The 10,469-nt window shown below is 48.6% G+C and overlaps 1 protein-coding gene across 1 annotated transcript in view; it reads left to right on the top strand.

Moving 5' to 3' along the window:
• The first annotated feature begins 9,819 nt into the window (after nt 1–9,819).
• Nucleotides 9,820–10,469, top strand: part of LOC8028858 — an 89,468-nt gene continuing 88,818 nt past the window's right edge. The window contains exon 1 of the mRNA XM_029981052.4: nt 9,820–10,177. Coding sequence (XP_029836912.3) covers nt 9,986–10,177 — 192 coding nt within the window. The 5' untranslated portion in view covers nt 9,820–9,985. The remainder of the gene's footprint in view (nt 10,178–10,469) is intronic.

The following is a 10,469-nucleotide window of genomic DNA, read 5'->3' as shown; positions in this document are numbered from 1 at the left end:
CTTCAAGTGCCGCGGGCACTCCACGCGTGAAACGAGGTACGATTTTAACAGACATTTCCCCGTGAACGCGCATATGCAGGCAGATTGGTTCTGCTACGCACGCGAGTGCTCTGCCAAGGAACGGGAGACTCTGCCCCTACCCGGTAAAAACGTGCAAGCGGACGAAGCGCTATTTCGGGGAAAAAGAAAGGGGAACGTGGGCCGGATGCTGGGAGCGGACGGGTACGGTTCCCGCCGAAATAGTTTCAACGGGAAGGTCTGCGGGCCCTGGGTGTTCGGGATGATCGACGTGCAGCGTGGCGAACTCACGATGGTCAAGGTCTGCAGACGGGACACCCGGACCCTGTGTCGCGAAATCCAACTGCACGTGGCGCCCGGAACCACGATAACCACGGACGAGTGGGCACAGGAGGATTCCCGCGCTCCGGGACGCGGCTGGAGTTTCCCACAGCCGGCAGTTCGCGAATTCCAGGAACGGGGCCCACACTCAAAATATCGAGTCTGCGCGGGGACCCGCCAAGGCGCTGCTCGTCCGCACCATGAAGGGGTGGAGCGGACCGAGTGCCGCGAGGACGAGCGGAGGCAGACCGCATGCTGCAGACCTACCTGGACTGGTGACGATCCATGAACGGCCCCACGAAGTGCAAGGACACCTTCCTGCGGCTCCTCGAAACCATCGCAAGGCAGTACCCCCAAAGCTAAAGGTATGCAGATCTAGCACATAAAGGTTGCCGACATTTTCGTTTTAATGCACTGAAATTCACACATTTATTTTCACCCTTCCAGATCCCGCCGGCGCCAGGTCAACGCGACGACCGGTCCACCCCTGTCAGACGGGCATTCCAAAGGCCTTCGAAACAAACAACTTTAAAGAAGCGGCCAATCAGCTCGCGATATTAGAGTTTTCGTAGACCGTGTTCGCACCTCCGCTAACGCTCGATCGGTCATAGAGTAGTCATGCCTGGGTGTACGTTTCGCTGCGACTAACATGGTTGACGTCCTCGGTGCAAACCATGCCCAGGCATAACTACTCGATGATCGTCCTTGCGTTAGCGGAGGCAGGGCCGTACCCAGGAAAAAAATTCGGTGGGGGGGGGGGGGGGGGGGGGGGGTGGTTTCGGGGACAACGGCGGCCATTTTGAAAATGTCTATTGTCTTATTTTCGCCTATGAATCATGTGCATCGGTGGCAAACAATGGAGTTACAGCAAACCGGAGAACCGGTCCCGGTTTGGTACCTGGTAGCCGACCGGCGCCACTGCGCGTGCGCAGAGGTGGAGATTAAAATCGGCTGGCTGCAAGTGCACCGACCAGGGCCGTACCCAGAAAAAAATTTCGGGGTAGGTCAAAACCCCCCCTCCCCCCCCCCCCCCCCCCCCCCCTGGTTACGGCCCTGAGCGGAGGTGAGAACCCGATCTCTACTAAAGTGCCATCGCAAAGCGTTCTTTTTTTTTGCGTATAGGTTGCGAATTTTCTTAAAATAGGGAGTTCTAGTAGATCGTTTTTCTCCACCGCTACAATAGGGAGTTTTAGCGAGTCGTTTTTCAAGCACACGGTTCCGAAATCACGAACGGTACAGCTAGTCCGTTCCGTGAAACCGTACTTCAAATTTGACATGCTTTAGCGAATCGTGAAAGTGGCACGACCGTGTAAACGATGATGATGATTGGGCTTAACGGTGGCGCCATCTTCTAGTAAACATGTGAAACATTCTGCAACGTGTAAATCCGTGGCGACGGTGGTGGACACCGTGGTGGCGGCTCGTGTTTCCGGCGTACGACTGATGTAAACAAGACGGCCGACGTAACATTTTCCGGTAGGAATTTCAAGAACTGCGAAGCTAGATCGAGTAAAAAGTGTCTGAACGACCGTAAAGGTATGTGGTGTGTCTCTGTCATCTTGAACTTGAACGATCGTTCACGTTGTGTGCCGTCGAACCAAATCATTTCGTCTGCTCGCGGTCGGCACGGCAGCTAGTCTGCCCGCAGATCGCAAAAATTTACTAGCATGCACAGTTTACAGCATTCACGATCGCTTACCATTGTGAGCAGTCCTCCAAATGATTTGGTTCAACCTCTCAAATGAAGCAGACTAACAGGACGGCAAATCACCTCCCGCTGTCCTCAGCCTAAAGGCCCGTTCACACTCTTGCAACCGAGTACGACCGAGAGAGACCAGACCGGTTTTTAAGCCTCTAGCGACCTCTTAGAACCGGACGCGCTACAGCGGAGCTGGTCCTAAGAGGTCGCAAGAGGCTTAAAAACCGGTCTGGTCTCTCTCGGTCGTACTCGGTTGCAAGAGTGTGAACGAACCTTAAAGGTCCGTTCACACTCTTGCAACCGAGTACGACCGAGAGAGACGAGACCGGTTTTTAAGCCTCTTGCGACCTCTTAGAACCGGATGCGCCGCTACGGGGCTGGTTCTAAGACGTCGTAAGAGGCTTAAAAACCGGTCTGGTCTCTCTCGGTCGTACTCGGTTGCAAGAGTGTGAACGGGCCTTAACGCTCAGGTCGGTCGGCGAAGCGACCGCCATCTTTCTTTTTTTTTTTTTTTTTTCCCGAGTTGTGAACGGTGCTGGCTGCGTTGCGATGACGAATCCAGCGGCTGGAATTCGAGATACGAACGAGAAGAGCCTCCCGACTCCCCGAACGACTCGCGCGCGCATGCGCAGTAGCGTCGCGGACACGTTCGAGGGCGAACCGTTCGTGTGGAAACGACCTGCTAAAACTCCCTAGTATCCCCGAAGAAAACGGCGCAGCTGCGCGTGCGCGCTGCCAGCCTTCTCTGCATAGTTCAAGGTCTTGTGGCGGATTACGCAGCGCTATCCGGGTGCTTAGCGGGCTGCGGAAACGGTCTACTACAATCCCCCAATTACTATTGCTTCATCTTCACGTAAAACCTAAATCGCTTATTATTATTATCGCTTAACTTAATTTTCGTTTAGATCAGAGTTCGGAATTTATTATTATCGATTGTTTCATTCATTCGTATACTGTTATGTCAGCTTACGCGTGGTTTGTGCCCCAAGCTTAAAGGGACCATGAAATGACCTTTTTACTTTTTCCAGATAACTTTTACATTAAACCGTCAATGTTCACTGAATGCCGAACAGGCATCCGTTTTCGTCTCGGTTTATCAACTTTTACACAAAAAATTATTGAAATATCGACTTTTTCATTCTCTCCAACTGACCGCAAAAGAAGCCGTGACGTAGACCGTTTCCGGAACCGGAAGTTCTCTCGGCAGTAGGAGAATGGGAGTGTTAGCGGCAACGAGTTGGGGTGCGCCGGTAGGTTTTACTGCGCTGATGTCACCGACGTATTTCCTGAATCGGCGCCTCTCATCGCCGCATCGCAGCTGAGCGAAATTCAATGAGATATGTTGCGCTACAGCGACAGCATGGGACTAGTCCCATACGCCGGTATGCCTGTTGGGAAGTGCAGCGAGTCTTGTCACCACCCCGTCATTGTTGGCAGAAGGGCCGGCCCGTGTCAGTCGTTTGCAAAGCGACGTAGATGGCGTTTTTCGCGGCCTCGGAGATGCAGGAGCGAGCCGACGTTAAAAAAGATACGTTTGAACTACGAGTGTCAGCAAGAGCCACGTAAATACCTGCTTACACTCGGAGCGGACGCGCGCGCTTGATGGAAGTCTTGTATTCGCGCTGTTGGTAAGCGCTTCGGGACCGTTCTTTTACGATTGCAACTCGATACTGACACCCTACTGACGCGACACTCGGCAAAGAAAGGTTGGACCGGGGTCGACACGTGCAGTCTGTCAGAATAAAAATGGCATACCAATAACAAAGTGTACATACCGTGTTACGAAGGCAATCCATACGGCGTTTATTTCAGCTCTATATCACACAAAACAAGAAGATAGAATCGACGAGAGTCCCTTTTCGACGAGTGTTCGTCAACACTGCCTCGGAAAACAAGGGGAAGAGATTGACCTCCTCACCTCTTAATCTAGAATTGAGGTCAGTGATCAAACTATAATACGGGAAGGGTCCACAAGGGTCGCGCGGGCATATTCCATTTAGCACGCCAGCCGGTCGTAGGCAGACGGTCTTGCGACGAAGCAACGCAGCGCCGAGTCGGAATGCCTGCTAGGCCTATACGCTTCGTCGGAGTCGGTGAATCCAGCGTTCTTGTTCGTCGTGGTCTGTTTTAAGTACTGTTTTCTTGCTGCTTGAAGTCGGCACGCGCGGGAAGAACGCGTAGAAAAATAAACGTTCAGTCAGTCAGAGTTTTGAGAGGAAGGAAAACAAAGAAAATAAATGTTCGTCGGTCGCCGTCACCCAAGCAACCCAAGTAACTGGCGGCCCTGCCCTACTGCGCACGCGCAGTAGTTGCTTCGTTTACCACACGATAGATGGCGCTTGGCTCTCAGCATTATCAAATTTGGCAATTTTCGCCACACATCTCTAATTATGCTACAAAATGTGGATCTGAATATTATTTAACAAAACTTTTAGGAAACATTCGCCGGCTATTTATTGTTTACGATCGCGGTGCTGGTGAGGTAGGCTCTTACCCAATAGGCGATGTGGATTCGGCTGACGTGCACCGATTCTGCGTATGCATCGTAGTGAACAGGCGAAAAAAGGAAGGCGCAAAAGAGTCCAGTTTTCTTTTAAAAGTTCTATAGCAAATAATTTTTTTGGGCTCCCTATTTTTGTGTTTTTGTGTTTCTTTTCACACCTTTTACGACGTGCGGTGGATGAAACTCGATTTTAAAATCATTTCATGGTCCCTTTAAAGGGGCACTGCAATCATATTTAAGCGTCTACCTTTTATCCGGTTTCCACGTCTCTTGGGGTTCAGGCAAGCCAGCGGGCACGGAAAGAGTAGCTAAATATCAGTGCGCCATATTTTAACCGGACGACACGGAAACCTCCTCCACCGACGAGGGCGACCCGCGGTACCGAAAGCGCGCAAAATGTGACGTCTTTGGTCCTGGGCTTACTACTGGTCAGAGCTAGAGCACTATATAGCTCCTACGGAGCAGAGTAGCGCAATCCTTTGAACCCCGTGTTTTGCCGACAACATGGCCGACAGAGCGGCTCGGCGCGAGTCACGTGCTACTCAGGGTTCCAGGAGGCGGCCCGCCCTATGGGAGAATACATGGAGATCGACATAACACGGCTGATTAAAAAACTAACGGCGAGTTCACATTTTTCAAAACTAGCCTGTCGTAAAGTTAGTAAAGCGCTAAACACTTTATCAAAGTTTTAATAATATCGGATGCGTGTGCAAATTTTGAGAAGGCAATTTCCAAGGCAATGGCGTTTGAAGCAGACGATTTTTGCTCGCAGCGGAGATGGGCTTTTCGGGTTGGCCGGAGCGGGTCACGTGAATGGTGTGACGTCGCCGTGTCGTCTGCTGCATGATGCCGCTCAGGCAATTTTAAAAAAAAAAAGTTACTTCCTTGTATGGCACAAAACTTATTGCATATTATTCTAAAATGTTTCATTATTATGTCAAAAATGATTTCCATTCCGCACATCCCCACAAAACTGAAGAAACAACGATTTTCTCACGTTCTCCATGCATTTCTGACCGCAGTTGGAACCTCCGGGCGTTCGCCTCTAGTCACCGAGAGACGGCGTTCTAGATTGCGCTACTCCAGTATAAACGGCTCTGCGCTACTCTGCTCCTCTAGTCAGAGCCACTAAAAACTTCTCTTTGGTCGAAATACAAAATATAAGTGGCGCGAACCGTTTCAATTATTTATAAAAGTAGTTTTTGTTCACTATTATAGATGAAAAAAAAAGAAAGAAATGCAGTTTATAAAGTACGGAAACAAGAAATGGATGGATGGATAAATGAATACGGCTCAGCCCTTTGGATCGGGCGGTAGCTTACGCCACCTAGCCATTTTGTTTTACAATTTAAGCTTAGAATATTTAAATGTGAAATCTATATTCACTCCGCAGTGCAAAGAAAGTGAGGCTATGAAACCCCCTTGCCATCAGTGAATAAGAAAATACCTAGTTTTCTCTCGATTTCTGCCACCATTCACTTAATCTTTGCTTGGTAATCTCTACAGTCTTGAAATCCACTCTCCCTTCGCTGTCTCTAAAACCCAATGACTTTATTAAATCTATGTTGTCTTCGGTAGGCATAGGGTGAAGCCCTTTACAGTAGAGTATCAAGTGCTCAGCCGTCTCGTCCTCCTCTCCACAAGCAGTGCACACCGTATCAATTTCCTGGTACCCGTCAACATACCCGCCGCCAAGCGGTGGAAAAGGCGGCGCATACTAGAAAGGAGTAGTAGGATAAGGCGCCGACACGGAAAATCCTGGATGTACGCGGTGGCGCTGCAGTCGTGTGGACAGGAAGATCCGACCGGCTCCGAGCGTTCCGAAGGCCTTCGGCGAGAGGCTTTGTCTTGCGGTTTGGCCGTTTCGCGGTATGGCAGCGCGAAGTGGCTCCCATTCTGAACTGATCTTTACCCCGTGTTTGCTGTCGTTTGTGGCCAATGAAGTGTCATGCCGAATTAGTGTTTAATCGCGCAGCAAACGCAATGAAAGCCGCTTTGGCTGCCCGCTGCATACAGCCTATCCAGAACATGCTTTAGTGGCGCCCTCTGGCGCCGTCGGCACGGAGTGCGGCGGCCGTGAGCGCTCGATGAGCTCACTATTCCTCCTCTAGTTCACGGCCACTCAAGCCAGGACCTACGACGTCATGAAGGAGGTTATTTTTTGCTTGTTTTTGTAATTCTAAATTGCCTATAACTTTTAAAATAAAGCGAATTTCGCGAAAAGAAAAGTTTCACTAAGTTACTACGTTCAGTGCGCTCAGGTTCGGTGCAAATTAAAAACCAGTAAAAAGTCCTTGCAGGGCCCCTTTAAACCTCATTGATTTTGTGCAGCATTACAATCAACCAGAATGGAGATTCGTATCAACGTACTTTTCCATGGTTCCTTTGATTTTGCGAAATTCAATGCATAACACAGAACTTTGTAAATAAAATGTATTATATTATTTTAAACACTTTTCCACGCCTTCAGTTTCTGGTGACATTCTTGCCAAGATAAAGGCACGAACGTCAGTATTTACATTTCCTTGTCCAACATGTACGAAAAAAAAAAAAAAGGAAAGTACCGCACGTACAAGTAAAAAAAAAGAAAACCACTTTATTTTAAAGTGAGCGGCGCGCCCGTGCGGCGGTGGGGAACGATTTAGAGATGAGCAATGTTCATAACATGAAGCGAAAAATAGGGACTCTAGCCAAAAATCAAATTTTTGGTTACAGTCCCTATTTTTCGCTTCATGCCTATTCCTAACCAGGCAGAGAACTGCCGGACGTTTACCTTCAAATGTTCATAGAAAATTAAGACTTTATTTTTGGTTTTCATATTGAAAATTAGATAGAGTAATAATATGTTGTATATAGAGCTGGGGTGGCAGTCAACTTTCCGAGGGAGGGCCTGGACCTGGTGGTATGGGGATGGGCGCGTCCTGGTCCGGATGGTGACGACCGATAACAGCCCCCGGGAAGTTGATAATAAAAAAAATACTAAAAGTTGTTCGATCACGCTGAACACATTGCGACGTTGGTTGACTTAACGGTGGCCAGTGTGGCCACGTTTATTATGAAACAAAACAACTCAACAGTGAGTTAAAATCCCAAAATGAAACCCCGTACTTTTGTTCCCAGTCTCCCAAAATCGAATCGAAGCCTGGTGCATCAGCACCAGCCAAAGTAACGTTGGCACCAGCCGAAAGCCCGTTTTGGTGTTGTCGCGCACGCTACAAAATGAAACTGAAACAAACAGATTCGTTCGTTGACGAATACATACAACCAGTTTTAATCACAATTTGATTGCGTTAGTGACATTTTTATGTCATACAGTACTGTAATTACTAACGTTAAATATAATCTATAAACAAAAATACAATAAGAGTTGTAAACCTTGTTCCCTCGGCCGTTTTGCGCTTTTTCATCTCAATAAAGATCAACGAAGATGGCCGCTTGCTTGTTGTTGTTGGCGGCGTGTTCCATTTGTTGTGATTCAGCAAAGCCACTGTTGTGATTCTGTGACTGGACTTTGAAAAGGTGCGGCGAATATTATACGCTCCCTAAAGGTAAGCACGCTGCGACTTCACAAAGCGAAGCCTGCTGCATGTAAACAGTCCCGGCAAAAATACTTTTGCCGTGTGCAGTTTTGCTTTGGTTTTCTCCTATTGCGTCAGTTGCGTCCACGGCCACCAAAACGACAGCTACAATGGGGACAACGAGACAGGCGTGACCCATGGTTGATTCACGAAGTTGCTTGTCGCGTGGCTTCCCACCTTTTGTGTGGCGAACCCGTCTACTTTGTCGCTGTGGACGCAACCAACGCAACTCTTTGAACCGGGCTCGACGCCGACCCCCGAACATTTCCCGCAAAGTTCTTAGATCTGTCAGTTGAAAAGCCCCACAGAAGAGTGGCGTTCGAAATCTCTTCTGTTTTGACAGGCAACAGAGATTGACGCAAAAAAGCAATAACGTAGCCGGGATTTTTTTATTTTTTTTTTAGGAAAGGGAGGGGGGAGGGAGAAAAAGAGGAAGGGGGGAGGGTCAATAGGAATTTCTGTGATGAGCGTGCGGGGGGGGGGGGGGGGGGGGGGAGGGGAGGGGAGGGGAGGGAGGGGGTTCATGGCGGTCATACCTGAGCTCGCTGCTTTCGAATCACTGGGGAAGAGAGAGAGGGGAAAGCTGCTTTTCTATGAATTTCGAGTGAAAGTTAATCTTCTATAATCTTCTAGAGGGAGAATAGCAACCTCTGGGGAAGCCTGTAACATACAAAGGAGAGTCCCTGTGAGAGGAGAGTTTCTTCTTCTCTTCTGCTCTTTTGATTGCCTGTGAGCTGACGAAGGGAGCAGTTACCTCAAATATGGCGTCCATTGAATACCACCTATGGGCCTTTTTTATGACAAACGCCACCAGATGGTGCTTTAGCCTTTGACGTCCCAGAGAACTTCTGGTTTATACAAAAAAATGAACAAAGGCCACCTTAACACCGCTGCTTGAAATGTTGATGAAACGTCTAACCACCAGGTCTCCAGGTAAATGCGAAAAGAACGAAGGAGTGCGAGATCTGTTAAAATGTTTAGAGTATTCTTGTAAATCAAATTGTCTCCTACAAGAGATAATATTTTACAGCCGAAGGCGCTCAGTAAAAGTTTCAACTTCGTTGTCCGTGTAGCATTTATGCTTTCTAGCATCGGTGACATAAGTAAGCTCAAGAAACTTGCAAGGACGGTGTGACGGGAAGTTGCTAGGGACGCAAGCGGCACTCCGTGTTTGTAAACAGCAAAATGATCAATGGTCAGGTCAGCGCCTCCTCTATAGATGGTTGCATTGACGTCACTACAGTCACCATTGCTCCGGACCATGCTGCTGTGCCCCTTCCTTCTGCAGCATACATTTGGCTCCATCGAATTTCTTTTTCTCGGCAAGCCTTGCCAAGAAGAACTAATTCGATGGTGCGAAATGCGTGCTGCAGAAGATACACATACAGAAATGGTACGGAGCAATGGTGGCTGGTACGGTGCCATATGACGTCGCGTACAAGGCATGTATACACCTGTTACTCTCAGGCAGGGGGTGTGAGCACATCCGCAAGACTTAACCATGTTTTTCTGGCTACACCATCCACGCTATACGACCATAAAAGTGGCGCTGTAGCGTCCGACTATGCACGTGTCACGTTCGAATACACGCGCCTGTTGGCACCTCTAGATGCGCGATAACAAAATGCCTAACAGCATTATTACTTGTATTGCTTTCTTTCATAGCCTTAGTGAGTATGTCTGTTTGACTTTATGGGATAGCGAAGCCGAAGCTACTTACAAAAGCACGTTTCCGGATGATGCTCACACTGCACGAGCTCGCATGCTTGGCAGGGACACTGAATGCCGGGAGCTCGCTTTTGTAGCCTCTGCTACGCTGGCACTTATAATGGAATGGAGTATAAAAAACTGTAGTGGGGAAGCGTAATGACGCATGTTCGAAATGCAAGCCACAAATATTCTGTTTTGCTCGTTTGGAGCACTGCTCAAAATTTGAGAGCTATGGGTCTATGGAGTAATGCCTGTCAGATCCCGCTCTTGGCCAGGGTGGCCAGGTGTGCTCATTGCCATGCGTGGATCCAAGCTGCGACGCCAGGCAGCGCGCCAATCCTGTCCCCAGTAAGTCATTTGTGGAGCCAGAGTGGCGTGTACACAACGGCTTTGTCCAGAATAAAACAGCAGATGTAAGTAAACATAAGCTGCGAATTGGAATTAAAAGTAACACTGCTTGTGTGAGGCAAGTGAATATGATAAGTTGGGAAGTAATTTAAAAAAAGCTCTCGTCAGAATTTTTTTGCTGATGCCATTTAAGTTGCGCACTCGGTGGCAGCATTCTGAAATGAACCACACTAACACAGTGGCTTAATTTCATTGACAGTTGCCTGAGTAAAGAACAGTTTATTAGTGCAAA

Source organism: Ixodes scapularis, unplaced genomic scaffold, assembly GCF_016920785.2.
Source record: "Ixodes scapularis isolate PalLabHiFi unplaced genomic scaffold, ASM1692078v2 PGA_scaffold4__175_contigs__length_147842914, whole genome shotgun sequence".
Taxonomy (NCBI): domain Eukaryota; kingdom Metazoa; phylum Arthropoda; class Arachnida; order Ixodida; family Ixodidae; genus Ixodes; species Ixodes scapularis.
This window is presented reverse-complemented; position numbering and strand designations above follow the sequence as displayed.